The sequence below is a fragment of the Felis catus genome, chromosome E1 (assembly GCF_018350175.1).
Source record: "Felis catus isolate Fca126 chromosome E1, F.catus_Fca126_mat1.0, whole genome shotgun sequence".
Lineage (NCBI taxonomy): Eukaryota > Metazoa > Chordata > Mammalia > Carnivora > Felidae > Felis > Felis catus.
In genome coordinates this window covers 28,238,867-28,255,660 of record NC_058381.1, presented here as the reverse complement: position 1 = coordinate 28,255,660, position 16,794 = coordinate 28,238,867, and the positions used below count along the sequence as shown (strand labels likewise).

Genomic DNA, 16,794 nt, shown 5'->3' with positions numbered 1-16,794 from the left:
CCTCTCTCTACAGCAAAGGCCCTGAAAGAAATAAGTGAAACTACAGGAAAACAAAGCCAGGGGCTGTGTGATTACAGTTAGCTAGAAATGCATCTGTGTGTTTTCTGGGTCTGCTGAACTCTTAGAGGTTTGATGAAGAAACAGGACAGACAATAAAATCACACTAGTTCCAATCAGGTCCTTAAGTGGTGCATTATATACCCTTAGAAAGTAAAGGATTAGGAGGTTTATCGTCCTCACATACACAAATGGGAACTCCACTTCTGGGGTAGGGGGAAGAGGGCAGCGGTGAGCAGAGAGGGCAGCAAGAGAAAATTCACCAAAAACAGCCATTTACCCGTTCGTGGAGGACACCAAACAGTGTGCCGACAGTGATGCGCTCGTAAACAAGGCGGGTCTTCTCTAGGTCTTGGGACAGGCACACAGCCATCAGCTGTAGCAGGTGCGGGTGCCGCAGCTTACTACAAAACAAAAGCAGCTTCACATGAGGTAGAAGGCAGAAAGATATGATGAAAAAATGAGTGCTTTCCTTCCTCCTAGGCCCCTTGAACACATTCTAAACAAATACCATTTGTACCTAATGTCTTTCTAAGAAAACAGGATGGGTGGGGTGAGATAGGGATAGGGGAATCTATGGTCTCTCACTGATCAGAACCTGAGGGCTTAGTCATCGACAATGATGATGACAAGACACAACATCACCAAGAGCTACTGATCAAGGTACTTTACATGCATCATCTCAACAACCACCTGTACGAAATACTTTATACTCATTTTTGAGATAAGGAAAACAAGGTCAGGGAGATGTCAGAAACTTGCCCAAAGTCACACACCCCTCAGTCTCACATCAAAGCCCACATTGTGTATATGTATCCTTCCAGCCTCCTGGGGTCCCTTTAGGCTGATTTCCCCCAAAAGGAAGAGTTTGGCCTCTGATACATCTCTTGCAGGGGTTGAGTGTCCTACTCAAGGAACTGGGTCCATTCACTCAGCAGTCCTGGTGTGAAACCATGAACCAAGATCCTGCTTTAGCAAGAGCTAAAGGATTAACCCTGGAGCTGTAGGAAACTTAAGGTACTAAGGTACACCCATGGGCATGTCCTCAATGGCAGAGACTCAGTTCCTCAGTTGTGTGGATCTCATGCACAGCCATCATCTGTGAAGACAGGACTGTGCATGCTGTCCTCTTGGGCACAGGGCCAAAAAGCCTCAGGGGCTACTGGCTTGGAGGCTGGCTTGGAGACAAGTGTTATGGGAAGTCAATCAGCTAACAGAATTAAGCCCCTCAGCACCACCATTCCCACCCCTCAGGCTATCCATTAATTTCCCTTTCTCTCTCTCTCTCTTTCTCTAGAAGTCAAATGAGCCCATTCCAACAGTCAGGAAATGCTGAAGCTGAGGGGGGCTGGTCTCCACACCTCTGCAACAGCACCAGCACCAGAACCGTATAGCCCTGAACTTGGGTCTGTAAAGAGACGTGGATTGTAATGCACCAGGCTCTTGGGCTTCTTTCTCACCTGCTGTGTTCCTGCTCTGCAATTAACAAGTCAGCCAGCCGAACCCTGCTGCAGTGAGGATGGGTGGGGAGATTCAGCTCCTTCACTGTGACCCTGCTCCCATTCCACACCAGACTACAAGGGCAGGAGAAAGTGTGAGAGCAAGGAATGAGCAGCTCTCCCAGGCAAAAACAGGAGAAGTGGCATTTACACAGTATCTATAAAGCAACTCCACTCTGCACCATTGGGTCCTCCCTTCCCCTACCCCCCTAGTCCTAAAGCACCCTCTGGAACTTAGTATGAGTGGCAGGAAGTCACTGAAGGATTTGAGGGAGGGAGTGACTCTACCAGGTTTGCATTTCTTTTTCATTTTTTAATGTTTGTCTATTTATTTACTTATTTAAAGTTTATTTTATTTATTTTGAGAGGGACACAGAGAGTGTGCGTGGGAAAGGGGCAGAGAAAGAGGGAGAATCTCAAGCTTTAGCTGCGCTATCAGCCCATGCTGGGCTCAAACTCAGAAAACTGAGAGACCTGAGCTAAAATCAAAAGTTGGACGTCCAACCAACTGAGCCACCCAGGAGCCCCTATTTATTTATTGGGGGGGGCAGGGTGGGCAGAAAGAAAGGGAGAGAGAAAATCCTAAGCAGCATCCATGCTGTTAGCACAGAGCCCAATGTGAGGCCTCTATCTCATGAATTGAACCATGAGATTATGACCTGAGCCGAAATCAAGAGGAGAATGCTAGCCAGGTGACCCTGGGTTTGCATTTTAGAAAGACAACAGCATTAGGGGCACCTGGGTGGCTCAGTCAGTTAAGTGTCTGACTTCAGCTCAGGTCATGATCTCATAGTTTGTGGGTTTGAGCCCCGCATTGAGCTCTGTGCTGACAACACAGAGCCTGGAGCCTGCTTTGGACTCTGTGTCTTCCTCTCTCTCTCTGCCCCTCCCCTGCTCATTCTCTGTCTCTCTCTCTCTCAAAAATAAACAAACATTAAAAAAAAAAAAAAAAAAAAAGATAACAGCACCAGCAGTGTGGGGAATGGTAGGGAGGGGTGGTCAGAAAATGGGGAACTGGCTAGGAAGCTAGTCTGTGTGAGGGGCACTGATGACTTGAACAAAGACCACAGCAGTAGGACAGAAAGGAGGGGGGACCTGGTAACAAATCTGTGATCTGTGGCACAGGCAGGAAACTAGGGGATAGAGGGCCTCAGGAGTCTGGCAGAGGCCTTTTTGGAAAGGTGTTTCTTCTAGGCAGGGAAGAAGCATCCAGGTTCAAGCAGGCCAAGAAACCTTGGCCAAGACAACTCTTGGGACCCTGCAGGTGCCAGGTCTCTGGGGACTGAGAATACCCCAGGCACTTTTGTCATAGACAAATCCCATTACTGCTTCCCCCTCCCCCGCAGCTGGCTGGTGAGAGCTGTAGCTGATGCCTGTTCTGGCTTCCACAGAGGCCTCAATCAATACCGTCTGGCCTATATCAGAGGCCAGACGGTAACCACTAAGCTGCCTCTAACTCTAGAAAACAGAGAGATTAGAACATCATCATGAGTAATCTTTTAGATAAGTTGTTCTGGGGTGGGGGGATGGGGGGCATCTGGCAATGTCTGTAGACGCTCTGAGTTGTCACAGTCACAACGGTGGAAAGGGGTCAGCAGAGGCTGGTACCGGCATCCAGTGAGTAGAAACCAGAGATGCTCTTAAACATCCTACACTGCACAGGACAGCCCCAACAACGAAGGATACCAGCCAAAAACATCAATGGTGTCCAGGTTGAAAAACCCTGATTTTGACGTATATTCTTCATTGTTTGTGTTTTGGGGGAAACCCTCCACACATAAGGGAATCACATGAAGCCCACCCTTCCTGTGGGCCTAAATCAGACCTCCCACTGGCCAGCTTCTGCTTACTTGGTCATGATCATGTAGGGGCCACTGAAGAAAGAGAAGGTAGGCTCATCGTCAGCTTGAATCACTTCCTTTTCTCCAATTACTGGAAGAGATCCCAGGTAGGCCAGCTGTGCTCCCCCTGTGAGATAAAACTGAGAGCAGAGCACAGCTTCAAATTGAGGGGAGAAAAGAGGAAAAGCAAAATGCCCTCAGAATCCTGTGCCAGCTAAAAATAATAACTGCTATTTACCAAAAGTTGCTGAATTCCCCTATGCACTGGACACTATTCTTTAATTTGTACTATCTTTAATCTGCCTAGAAACCCTGCAAGGTTGTAATATTCTTTCCCTTTTACTAGTGAGGAAACCAAGGCTCATGAAGAGAGGTCAGACGCCTGCCTGAAGTACCAGGCTGGGGCTCACAGACCTCTTGTGCCCCCACAGAACCCAGACCTATGTGCAGCCAAGGCCAACATTCCTGCTCCCTCCTTCCCACCCAAGGCTGCCTAGGCACAACCAACAGATGCGGGGCAAGGGAAAACTGTCAGCAAACATCACCCAGACACCCAGTTACATTCCCAAATGTCTCTCTTTGATGGGCAGAACCAAGAACCCAAAAGATATTTTCCCTCAACACATTTCTCAGTTCAAAATCTCAATGCCTTAAAGGCATTCCAACAAAAAGTTACGGAGGGCAAGTCAACCACCAATAAGACCTACAGGGTCAGTGTAGCTCTCTGCTTCTCTTCAGGGAGACATGTCTGGGGCCCTCACTGGGAATTAATGAAAGGATCATTTTCTAAACTCCCCAAATCTAGCCCAATGTCATTCAAAGGAACTTTCCAGGGCTTTCTCCATTTTTCAGTAAGGACAAGAAGACTAAGAGTTATCTGTCCTGCAAAAGTAGTAAAGAAGAAACAACACTCTGGAGAGGGTAAGGAAGAAAGAGTTGGACAGGGTTGGGGGAAGTGGGGCCAGAGTCAGGGCCAGCTGGCTCTCCAGTTGGCCCTGCAAATGCTGGGTGTCAGTGGCAACCTCTTACCTTCCCAAAGCCAAAGCTGTAGATATTTTGTGCAGAAATGACTCCAGCTTTAAGCAGTCGGTTAGGAGAGCCATTAGGGTTTCTAGAAGTATTTTTAAAAGGAAGAAAAGTAAGAATTAACCATATCCAGAGGAACTGAGCTATGAATTAACCATATCCAGAGCTATGAGAAAGTGTAGTTCATTTTGTCTTTACTACTTGACTTTTTATCATGAAACTACGTAAGAGCCAGCCTATGAGAGGGCCCTGTGATTTCCACCTCCTGGTAATCTTGCCTTTGTGGGTTTCAGATAGGGCAGACCTGTTAGGCCAACTGGGCACTGAATAAATGATGGAGTGGTTGATTTCCAAGGCTAGATCCACCAGAGCTTCTGTTCTGATCACTCTCGGATCCCTTGCTTTGAAGGAGGCCAGCTACCATGTTGTGAGGACACTCTAGCAGCCCTATGGAGAGGCCCACACCCACTACCAATTTGCCAGCCATGTGAGTATGCTATCTTGGAACTGGATCCTCCAGTCCCAGTGAAGCCTTCAGATGATAAAGCCCTACCTGACATCTTGACTACAACTTCGTAAGAAACCCTAAGCCAGATCCACATAGCTAAGCCATTCCCTGAATTCTGACCCACAGAGATTGTGTGAGATACAAATGTTTACTGCTGTTTGAAACTGCTAAGTTTGGGTGGCTTGGGGGTGGATTCAATATGCAGCAATAGATGATGAGTTCAAATGGTCAAAGTTGGAAAGAATCAAAACATGTCTTTTTTTCTTTTAAGAACAAAACATCTTATCCAGCTTTTATTTTTATAGATGGGACAAATGGAGCCCAGAGAGGGGGAACCTGCTGATCTGAGGTCACAGAGCAGCAGGAATGGCCAGACAGACCCTGATACTCATTCCAGCCACTGCTCTTTCCACATACCACACCCAAACCACCACCGTGGGACACTGCACACTGGGACCCCCCATGAACTGAGGGTCTGGCAAGGAATGGCTTATATTTCTTTGGCTCCCCAAGGCTGGCATGGTGGCATGCATGTAGTAGGTGCTTACTTAATGCTTTCCAAATGAGTAGTTTAGGCTCAGATTGAAGGACAAAACATTCTGCTAGTGCTGGAGCCATTTTCCCTCCCTCAGCAAATGGCAAAGGAGCTGCAGGTAACAGTGTGTACTCATCCTCACCCCACATCAGCTCTGTGAGGCTCCATGTGCCCACTTTTCATGCACAGAAGCAAATTCTTTACTCTGCTTTCAGAGATACTTTTAGGCTCTATCTCATTAGCAACTTAGGCCAGGCTGTCCCTTCCTCACTTTTAGCTGCTGTGAGGTTTAAATGAAGACTCCACAGTTTGGACTGAGATAAACTGGACATCCCAATTTATACGTAATGTTCCAGTATCATTCGTGGTAGCATCCCCTTCACTCGAAAAGCAGCCCAGCATGGAGGATAAGCTATCTGGTCAACGTAATCTGAGTGGACATGCCCCCTTCTTACACCAAATTCTTAATCTCCTCTAGAAACAGAGGCTACATGCTCAGGCCTCAAATATCCAGGGGACAACAACTGTTTCCTGCCCAGGGGAACAGATTTTGAGGTGGCAGCAACGGCATGCCTCCCCAGCAGCACCAGAACAGGATACCATTGACACTACTCCCCCTTCCCATCTGGGGCTTCTCAGGTATGTGAGTGGCTTTTTAAAGGGTATGAGCTCCGTTTAAGCAGAGGAACTGGCTGTTCTCCAGCAGGGACTTGGACTATAACTACAATCAGATCAACATTTCTTGCTCTTTTACCTGAATTTCTCGGGCCATGTCTATTTAAGTAAATTCAGCTGGGTGGAAGGGGGAAAACTGACTTCCGTTATCTATAACAATACAACCATCTGTTCTTCTCAATTCAGTGCTTTTTCTTTCCCTCCAACCAGGCTCTACGTAAACACGTACCTGTGAGGAATCTTACCGACATGGGCCTCACTCATAGATCTGAGAAGCCAGTTCTTATCTCAAGGATTCATGTGTTTTCTTCACATTAAAAAGGGGGATGTATGTACTTCCACTCTACTTTCCATTAAGTACTGCATGGTCCAACCCCATTAAAAAAATAATGTTTCATCTAACTATAAAATAAATGCTACATCTAGATTAGTATCTGAAATTTGTTAGGTTTTTTAACACTTAACTTGGATTTTCCTTTAGGCTGGCCCTTGTACCCCCTCACCTTGTACTCAGCCCTACCATACAACAAGCAGTGAAGGGCTGGTGATGGTGAGCAAGACACACACAGGCCTTGCCCTCTTGGGGTTGTGGAACTGTATAAAATTTCTGAATGTGACAGACTCCATTTTGAAGTTCCATCTTCCTTTCCAACTAATGAACTCCTGAACTGGGCCAGAAGCAGCAATGGTTTCACAAAGCAGTTGCCATAAAATTCAACAGAACAAATGGCATTCACGCCATAAAACTGTTGGTATGAACTTTAAGACAGAATAGTTTACTAATGCACACCAAGAATAGTTTTATTTGACAGCACCAAAAAAAACAGAGAGCAATCAAAAATAGCTCAAGGGGTGCCTGGGTGGCTCAGCTGGTTGAGCTGACTTCAGCTCAGGTCATGAACCCACTGATCGTGAGTTCGAGCCCGGCGTTGGGCTCTGTGCTGACAGCTCAGAGCCTGGAGCCTGCTTTGGACCCTGTGTCTCCTTCTCTCTCTGTTGCTCCCCTACTTTCTCTCTCTCTCTCTCAAAAATAAAGAAAGGTTAAAAAAAAAAAAAAAACCCCAGCTCAAGCAGTTACTTAGTACCAGTTAACAGGCTTTTTCCTCTTCTCTTCTTTATCTAAGTTCTATAATTAGCCCCCTTCTTTCTCATAAAAAAGACTCACTTTCCCCCACTTTTCTGCTTGGTACCAGAATCTGTGCCCCCTGAATTGTAATTCTGAGACCCCAAATAAAAGGTCTTTGTGTCTTGTTCAGTTTTGCCTCCTTTTCTCAGTTAGCAGTGTTCAGTCTTATTAGAAACAGGCAAGAACATATATAAATAAAATCATTACAAACTGGGACAAGTCTCTCCAAACTCTGAAGGAGGGAACTCCACACAAGGGGGAGGGCAAGGACAGGCAAGGAACCGAGCTCAGCAGGGCCTCCAAGGTCAGATGAGGAAGTAGGAGTTTATTCTGATAGCTATGGGGAATGACCTAAAGGGTTTTTGGCAGAGACTGGCAAGAGTGGCAGGGGGGTATGGGGGGAGCAGTTAGAAGTAACTAGACCTCAAGGGAATTAACTCATTTTTCCTAAGAAGCCAACGGCACCCAGAAAGAAAACCAGGACTTGTGCAGGGAAGGACAGGACAAGGAAGCCTGCGAGGGTGTGACAAGTCTTGCAACTCTGACTACAGAAAGTGATGCCATCAGAGAAAATCAAAATGGAAAGGATTCTCTGGATACAAACCCTGAATTAATAAAGCTCTAAGAACTTTATTTTATTTTGTTTTATTTTAAGCCCTAAGAATTTCAAATAGCTAGGCAGTTGAGCATGGAGATAAACCCGAGGCCCACCTCCTGCAGCTGTGATGGGGTTAGGTGGGCTGCCCACTAGCTGGCAGCAAATCACACCAGCTTAACACAGCCTGAGGACGCTAGGTTAAGCATTTGTATTCTTTTGTAGTCTTAGAGATAAAGGAACACTCTTTCCATGGTTTGGGAGAGGACAAAAAATCCAGTTGGCTGCTCTGCTGGGAAGGAGTTTTCTGCAGGGCTCCTCAGACCTGAAAAGTTCTTTCTTTGCTAACCACAGGGTGGTGCCCACTAGAGCCCAGAACTCATTTCCCCTGGACATTCCTGGATAGGGGCACGACAGCTGAAGGTGCTCCTCTAGGTACATTTTTAAGCGGCCACATCCTCTCCTTCAGAGCTCACCACTTAGGGTGGGCCAGATCCTGGAGGGGACCAATATGGAGGAGACCATGGTGGCTCACGGTGCAGGACTCCTACAAGAAAGGCCGGGATGATGTCCGCCAAATATTCCACTTGGCTCAGCTCAAGGCAGCACTCACCCCTGTATGAGGCCACCAAGCCGGGGTGGGCCACTGATGAGCCGCTGAGGGGAGTCAATCTTCTTTAGGAGGTCATAGGAGAAGCCCTGTATGATGGCCTGCATGTGTGAGGCACAGCGCTGCATGAACTCCACCATCTGCAACACAGTGTGAAGATGCTCAGTGCTGAGGCAACTAGTGGCTACCCTGGCTTTCAGTGCAACTGGAAGAGTCTGACATGAATGGAGCTGAGGAGCCAGGAGCCCCTGACAGGGAAATCTCTGGAAAGGGAAGGGCTCAAGTGATTTTTTTTTTACAGAATGTTTCCAGAGAGGTGATTTGGCAATCATTTCCTCCAACTCCCTCCATTAACAGATGAGGAAACTGAAGCAGAAGGAGCAAAATTACTTGTCTAAGGTGAACAGCTAATGAGTTGGAGAACCAGGGGGAAGGAAGGGAGGCCTCTGCCCACCTCCCTCCTCCCTCCACATGCCAAGTATTGTGCACGCACTTTATGCTTTACATCTGTTATGTTATTTAGACCTCATTCAAACACATCACACCTGCCAGTGTACAGCCTCAACAGGTTATGTAATGTCAGTGGGCCTCAGTTTCCTCATCTGTTAAATGGGGACAATAACGGCATCTACATGACCGATTTATTGTGAAGATTAAATGACTTAATACTGAGCTAATTTAATTCAGAACCTCTGATGTGTAGTTAAGTGCTAGTCAAGGGTCAAAATTACAACTGTTCTCCCTCCTCAGGTGCCTGGGAGGCTCAGTCGGTTAAGCGGCCAACTTCAGCTCAGGTCATGATCTCACTCACAGTTTGTGGGTTCAAGCCCTGCATCAAGCTCTGTGCTGACAGCTCAGAGCCTGGAGGATGATTTGGATTGTGTCTCCTTCTCCCTCTGTCCCTCCCCTGTCGCACATGGTCTCTCAAAAAAAACTCTTCTTCCTTCTCACTGAATGGATGTCCAGGAAAGAAAAGTTCACTAATCTTGCCTGAGGTTTTATAGCTGGGTAACTTGCTTCAACCCAGGCCTGTGTGTCCAGTGCCGAAAGCAAGACCACTACAAGCCCTGTGCTGTCCCCAGGATCAGCCCCTGATCCCTGGGCTCCTGGCTCCCAGCCCAGTGCTCTGCCTTGGCTGTGGCTACAGAGTGGGCCCAACCTTACCACGGTGCTGCGCTCCTTCCCTGCTGTCAGGGCCCAGGTCTGTGGATTTTGACCCTTCTCGTCGTGGAGTCGAAGATCACCCCCTGCATCCAGCAGTTTACTGAGGATCCACGGATTCCCTGAAAATGCTGCTGCATGAACAGGGGTGCTCCCATCAAAGCAGCGGCTGGAGGGGAAAGTAGCAGTATAAGGTGGGGGGGATTCAATGGGTGACACAAAAAGCTCTCTTTTTACAAAGGAAACCTTTGGGAGGATTATAATAATATCATTTGTGAGGCTTTGCCAACAGGAGCTTTATATACATCCTCTTTTTCCACCCTTACCTCTACCCTTCAAGGTGGTATCATTTTCCAATATACAGATAAGGAAACAAAAGGGCAAAGCTGAAATTCATACCCAAGTATGGGTCTGGTTCCAAATCTGGTATCCCTTTTCCCATTGCCCTTTGATACTGGCTGCTCTGAAACAATTTCTTCATGTGTGTAGGGTCTCGAGGTCAGGCTGGTGAAGCACAACCTAACCAGACACCATCCCTCTCTTGTGAGAATGTCTCTATCTCCCAAATCCCCCAGTAGAGGCCCGCAAAACCTTGGCACCAGCAATCTGATCAAGAATCTACAGGGCCCAGGGATGCCTGGGTGGCTCAGTAGGGTTGAGCGTCCAACTTTGGCTCAGGTCATGATCTCATGATTCGTGAGTTCGAACATCGTGTCGGACTCTGTGCTTGACAGCTCAGAGCCTAGAGCCTGCGTCTGATTCTGTGTCTCCCTCTCTCTGCCCGTACTCCGCTCATACTCTCTCTCTCAAAAATAAACATTAAAAAAAAAAGAAAATTAAAAAAAAAAAAAAAAGAATCTACAGGGCAGCCGGGTGGCTCAGTTGGTTAAGTATTGACTCTTGGTTTTGGCTCAATTCATGATCTCATGGTTTGTGAGTTCAAGCCCCACATGGGGCTCTGTGCTGAGGGTACTGAGCCTGCTTGAGATTCTCTCCATCTCTGCCCCTTCCTTGCTTGTGTTCTCTCTCTCTCAAAATAAATAAATAAACTTAACAAAAAAAATCTGCAACTCAGGAAAACGTCACCAAAGCCAATTAACAATCTGAAGCATAAGAGGGTGGCATTTATTGTGTTCAGAATACAGTGATATGTGATATATAGCTGTGGTTTCTTAACCTGGCTGCACATTAGGACCACACAGGAAGCTTACTGCGGTTCTTGTGAAAAAGAAACACAAACAGGAGAAGGCAGAGGGAAAAGAGAAGGAGAAGAAGAAACAAAATGAAAACGGAGGAGGAAGTTGAGAAGAAAGAAAGGAGTCTGAAGGTGGTAGTGCCTGACTGGCTCAGTTAGTAGAGCATGTGACTCTTGAGGTGATGTGAATCTTGAGGTCATGAGTTCAAGCCCCACACTGGGTGTGGAGCCTACTTTAAAAATTAAAAAAAAAAAAAAAAAGGAAAAAGAAAAAGTCTCCCTGGATGGCTTAGTCTGTAAGGGTTGTAAGTTTGAGTCCCATGTTAGGTAGACAGATTACTTAAAAATAAAATCTTGGGGCACACAGGTGGCTCAGTCAGTTAAGTGTCTGACTCTTGATTTCAGCTCAGGTCATGATCTCACAGTTCATGGGTTCAAGTCCCACACTGGGCTTGCGCTGACAGCACTGAGACTGCTTGGGTCTCTCTCTCTCTCTCTCTCTCTCTCTCTCTCTCCCCTGCTCACAGTCTCTTTCTCTCTCAAAATTAAATGAACTAAAAAAAAAAAAAAGAAAAAGAAAAAGAAAGAAAGAGAGTATTTAGAAAAATAAAAAATAAAACAAAATCTTTAGGAGTGTCTGGGTGGCTCAGTTGGTTAAGCCTCCAACTCTTGATTTCAGCTTAGGTCATGATCTCATGGTTACGGCATCAAACCCCTCATCAGACTCTGCGCTGAGCATGAAATCTTCTTGAGATTCTCTCTTTCTCTCCCTCTGCCCTTTTACCCCACTTGCACTCTAAATAAATAAATAAATGAATGAATAAATAAATAAATAAAATCTTTAAAGAAAAAAAAGTCTCCTAGTTCTAGATCCTCAGTTCTCTTGCTCAAAGACAACTATTGTTACAAGTTTTTATATCCTTTCAGAAATCTTCTCTGCAGGGGTGCCTGGGTGGCTTAGTTGATTAAGCAGTTAGGCCTCAACCTTGATTTTGGCTCAGCTTATGAGTAATCTCACAGGTTCGTGAGATTGAGCACTGAATGGGCCAGGCTCCATGCTGACAGCGCAGATCCTGTTGCAGATTCTGTTTTAGACCCTTTCTCTCCCTTTCTCTCTGCCCCAACCCCACTGGCACATACGCGTACTCTCTCTCTCCAAATAAATAAACTTTAAAGAAAAATTTTTAAAAAGAAATGTTCTCTGCATATACAAGTAGGAATAAGAATATGCTACATAAACTGTTCTGCATTTAAGTTTTTTCACTTAATGTATCTTGGAGAAATTTCCATATGACAACATACAAGTCACTCCAATTCTTTTTTTTTTTTTTTTTTTTTTTATTTTGAGAGAGAACGAGAGTGTGAGCAAAAGCTAGGGAGGGACAGAGAGAGAGGAAGAGACAGAATCCCAAGCTGACAGAACAAAGCCCGATGTGGAGCTCACACTCACAAACCATGAGATCATGACCTGAGCCGAAATCAAGAGTCAGACGCTCAACCAACTGAGCCACCCAGTTGTCCCAAGACATCTCAATTATTTTAAACAGCTGCATAGTGTTCTAATGTGTGGGTATACCATAATTTAGTTAATGAGCCATTAGGATATTTGTCAAAAATACAGATTGTCAAAGAACACACCAGACTGAGTCAGAATCTGCAAGCATGAGGCCCAGGAATGTGTGTTTTTTACAAGTTCCCCAGGTGGTGCCAACAAGGTTGGCCTGTACACACTTGAGATTTCATTGTGAACACTCTCCTGTTTCTGGGTCAGTCTCCAATGGCACACTAAACTGTAGGAACTATAATATCCTCCTAGAGGATGAAACTAGAGGCCTGCAGACTGATTTGGCAACCCAGAAGCATGTTTTATTTGGCCCACACAATGTTGTAAAAAGGAATTTAAGGGGTGCCTGGGTAGTACAGGTGGCTAAACGTCTGACTCTTGATCTTGGCTCAGGTCATGTTCTCATGGTTCATGAGTTCAAGCCCTGCATCAGGCTGTGCACTGATGGCACAGAGCCTCTCTGGGATTCTGTCTCTCCTTCTCTCTGCTCCTCCCCAGCTTGTGTTCACTCTCTCAATGTAAATAAATAAACTTAAAAAAAATTAATAAATAATAAAAAGGAATTTAAAACAACAGACAATATTTACATTTTATTTATTTTTGAGAGACAGAGCACAAGTAGGGGAGGGGCAGAGAGAGAGGGAGACACAGAATCCCAAGCAGGCTCCAGGTTCTGAGCTGTCAGCACAGAGCCCGATGCAGGGCTCGAACTCACACTGTGAGATCATGACCTAAGCCAAGGTTGGATTGAGCCACCCAGGTGCCCTAACAACAGACAATATTTAATACTGGGAGACTTCACATTAAAAACTGGAATTTTCAGCCACTTGGAAATTTGGAAGATCTGGTCTCCCTGGCTCCCTTTCCTGCCCAGCAACAAATTCCTAACCCTTCTTAGAGTCTGTACTCATTGACTCCACTTGGTCCCACAGGCATCTGACCCTGGGCATTCAGTAGGCTCCAGCCACCACAGCATTTCCTTTGAGTACTTAAGAATACAGCTTCCCCCCAAAAATTTTCCTTCACCTTGATCAGAAGATCAGAAGAAGATAAATGTGAAAATGGTCCTATCACAAAATACAAACCCATGTGGTTTGCCTTCCTCCCTTTGACAACATCCTTTCCTACCTCCCCCTGGTACCATGGGGACTTCTAAAAAAGGAAAGTCAAACTGAGTTCTTAAGGCCTGGGCTCCTGGTCTCATCTCTATCATTAATGCACCATTATGGGCCAGTCACTTAAATTTTCTGGGCCTCAGTTCCCTAAACTGGAATATTAAATGTTTGAATGATTTGATCTTTAAAGAGCCCAACTCTAAGCCTGCACAAAACAGATGTAATTGAAGATGACTGGAAAATACTGCATTTTTGCTGAGAACTCCAGGGATTCCCCAGTGTGGCTTCCTACAATGCTCTTACCTACAAACAGGTGAGACAGCCTTTCATTTCTGAGCTTTGAAATTATTTTTTTTAACATTTATTCATTTTTGAGAGAGAGAGAGAGAGAGAGCATGAGCATGAGCAGGGGAGAGGCAGAGAGAGAGAGAAAGAGAGAGGAAGAATCAGAATCTGAAGCAGGCTCCAGGCTCTGAGCTGTCAGCACAAAGCCCCACACAGGGCTTGAACTCATGGACTGTGAGATCACGAACTGAGCCTAAATCAGACACTTAACAGACTGAGCCACTCAGGCTTTGAAATTAAACCCTGAGCCCCTGAGCTTTGAAATTAAACATTAATACAGGACAGGAGAGTGTATGTGAGTCTAGAAGGAAACAGCAAAATGTTCACTGTATTAAGTTATATCTGGGTTATACAAACCTAATACTTGTCAATTGGCATTTTTTCATTATACTTTTGCAAGCTTCAAAGTTTTCTCCCACTAAGCAAGCAATCTTATAACAAAAAACAAACAAAACCTCCCCCCCAAATCTTCTGACATCAATAATTTTTTTAAATGTTTATTTATTTTTGAGAAAGAAAGAGATCATGAGTGGAGGAGAGAACAAGGGAGACAGAATCTGAAGCAGGCTCCTGGCTCTGAGCTGTCAGCACAGAGCCCTATGCAGGGCTCGAACCCATGAAACATGAGATCATGACCTGAGCCGAAGTCGGACACTTAACCGACTGAGCCACCCAGGCGCCCCTGACATCAATACTTTTTAAAGTACATTAAACAGGGCCTCCTCATGTGAGATGGGAATGCTATTTTATGACTTTTATTATTGTATTCTGGAATTCCTGTGAAAATCAGCCAGAATCAAGTAAGTATTCAAAATCTGTTTCTGGTTCTGTCCAATAGGAACTGTAAAAATACCTACTGTCCCCTCCCTCTTGAGAAGGTGGTTGTAAAGATCAAGTGAGCTGGTGCCTGGGAAAGCCCTGGGAAAAGCAAAAGTGCTACACAGAGAAGAGATGTTCAAGCGTAGCTTTTTGATTACATTACACTGCTGTATCATATTATAAGTTGGGCCAACGATCAAACTCAGATTCTTTTAGACCACAATTACAAGTCATCCTGAGAAACTGATGCCAAGTATATTAAAGAAGAACTTGGTTGGTGGGTATATTAAACTGCTTAAGTGAATCATACAAATTGTAACCTGGGGTGGAAATATGGCAATTGTGCTGTTAATAACTAATTAAGATCGAATTATTTCACTGGGCCTAGTAAAACTGCTTAGAAAGCTTTTTATTAGAAGTTAAAAGTATGTCTCAACATAGCTAATACAACTATTTTTCACTGATATAAATTAGTAAGACTCTTTTAATATCTTCCCAAATAATTTCCTAAATGCCCCAACTCATTTTAAAAACATACTACTGGGCCACCTGAGTGGCTCAGTTGGTTAAGCTAAGGACATGATCTCACGTTCAAGCCCTCACATTGGGCTCTGTGCTGACAGCTCAGAGCCTGGAGCCTGCTTCAGATTCCGTGTTTCCTACACTCTCTGGCCCTCCCTCCCTGCCTCCCTCCCTGCCTCCCTCCCTGCCTCCCTCCCTGCCTCCCTCCCTCCCTCCCTCACACACACACTCTCTCTCAAAAATAAAGTAAACATTAAAAAAAATTTTGGAGGGGGGTTGCCTGGATGGCCCAGTCGGTTAAACGTTGAACTTCGGCTCAGGTCATGATCTCATGGTTCGTGAGTTCGAGCCCCACATCAGGCTCTGTTCTGCTGATGGCTCAGAGCCTGGAGCCTGCTTTGGTTTCTGTGTCTCCCTCTCTCTACTCCTCCCCTGCTCGCTCGCTCTCTCTCTCAAAAAATAATCATTAAAAAAAAAATTTAAATAAAAGCATACTACTCATTTTCTAGACAGCGATGTTATTGTACTTACTGATTTGGATCTGATCCATAATCCACCAGAACATCAACTACCTTCGTAAGGCCTAGTAATGCCGCAACAAAAAGTGCAGTCTGGCCCAGGGAGTTAACTGCATCAACATAAATTCCTGCAAAACAAATGCAAGGGTCAATACAAACATCACGAAATCCCCTAAAACTAGAGAAGTTCCTACCAGGAGAAAATTTTAATTCCCTTATACAGTATTTTTATGTTTTACTACTGTAAGCTTTTTTTCAAACATAAAAACTCACAAATTAGCTAAAGGCAACCAGCATTCCATTCATCAAAAATACTACTTACAGAAGGTTGAATGAAAGCATCCCACCCCAGCACTCTAAAAGCCCAATTAAAATTATTTCCAGGTTATGGGGCACCTGGGTGGCTAAATAATTTGAGCATCTGACTCTCGTGGAGCCTACTTCAGATTCCCTCCGTAGCCTCCCAGTCTCCAGCACCTGTGCTTTCCCTTTCTTACTATGAAATGGGTGTAAACTACTATCAGGTTCCATGACCAACAACCTAATTGGTTCAAAACCACACAAACCAGCGCTAAACTACAAAACTAGCTTAACACTCAGGAAATGTCATAAAGAAGAAAAAGCCCCCAAGCAAAAAAACACCAGCTAATAGAAAATAAACACAACCATAAAAAGTACATACCAAGAATCACTACGAAGTGTCCCCAAACCAAGTACAGTCTTAAAACACAAGAGCCCAACCGACCAAAAACCTTAACTCACCATTAAAAGCCATCTAACTTATAGCGACTGAAAGAAAACAAAACCACTCAGACTGTGCTCTCTCCCTCTTACTCTCCCAAAGAGAGAGAAAGAACGATCATCAATGGCAATCGGCAACTGTAACGACAGCACCAAAAGCCAGCTTCACGCTCAGGAGAGAACACTTCGCCTCCTCCTCGTGGTTTCGGGTACTCTACACATTCAGAGAAACTTCTCTAGTAACGAACTATAGAAATGATCCCTGAAAGTATAGTCCTGACGGCAAGTAACCCAACTTTCCAGAGTGAAAGAAACCCACCTACATTACACTGATGGTGAAGT

The 16,794-nt window shown here is 45.1% G+C and overlaps 1 protein-coding gene and 1 non-coding gene across 12 annotated transcripts in view; both read right to left on the bottom strand.

Moving 5' to 3' along the window:
• TEX14 (testis expressed 14, intercellular bridge forming factor) overlaps positions 1-16,794 on the bottom strand; it is a 109,518-nt gene that overhangs the window by 48,142 nt on the left and 44,582 nt on the right. For 9 of the 11 annotated variants that reach the window (XM_045044798.1, XM_006940144.5, XM_045044799.1 and 6 more), the window contains 7 exons: positions 15,725-15,839; positions 9,637-9,802; positions 8,476-8,612; positions 4,427-4,508; positions 3,407-3,537; positions 1,518-1,631; positions 338-461 (listed from right to left, as the gene is read on the bottom strand). In XM_045044798.1, coding sequence (XP_044900733.1) covers positions 338-461; positions 1,518-1,631; positions 3,407-3,537; positions 4,427-4,508; positions 8,476-8,612; positions 9,637-9,802; positions 15,725-15,839 — 869 coding nt within the window. Of the gene's footprint in view, positions 1-337; positions 462-1,517; positions 1,632-3,406; positions 3,538-4,426; positions 4,509-8,475; positions 8,613-9,636; positions 9,803-15,724; positions 15,840-16,473; positions 16,747-16,794 lie in introns of those variants that run through there. The other 2 variants (XM_006940145.5, XM_045044797.1) reach the window with 2 other exon arrangements.
• Positions 16,516-16,730, bottom strand: LOC111557945. Its single transcript, XR_002738350.1, has one exon. It is a non-coding gene; the product is annotated as a small nucleolar RNA U3 (small nucleolar RNA).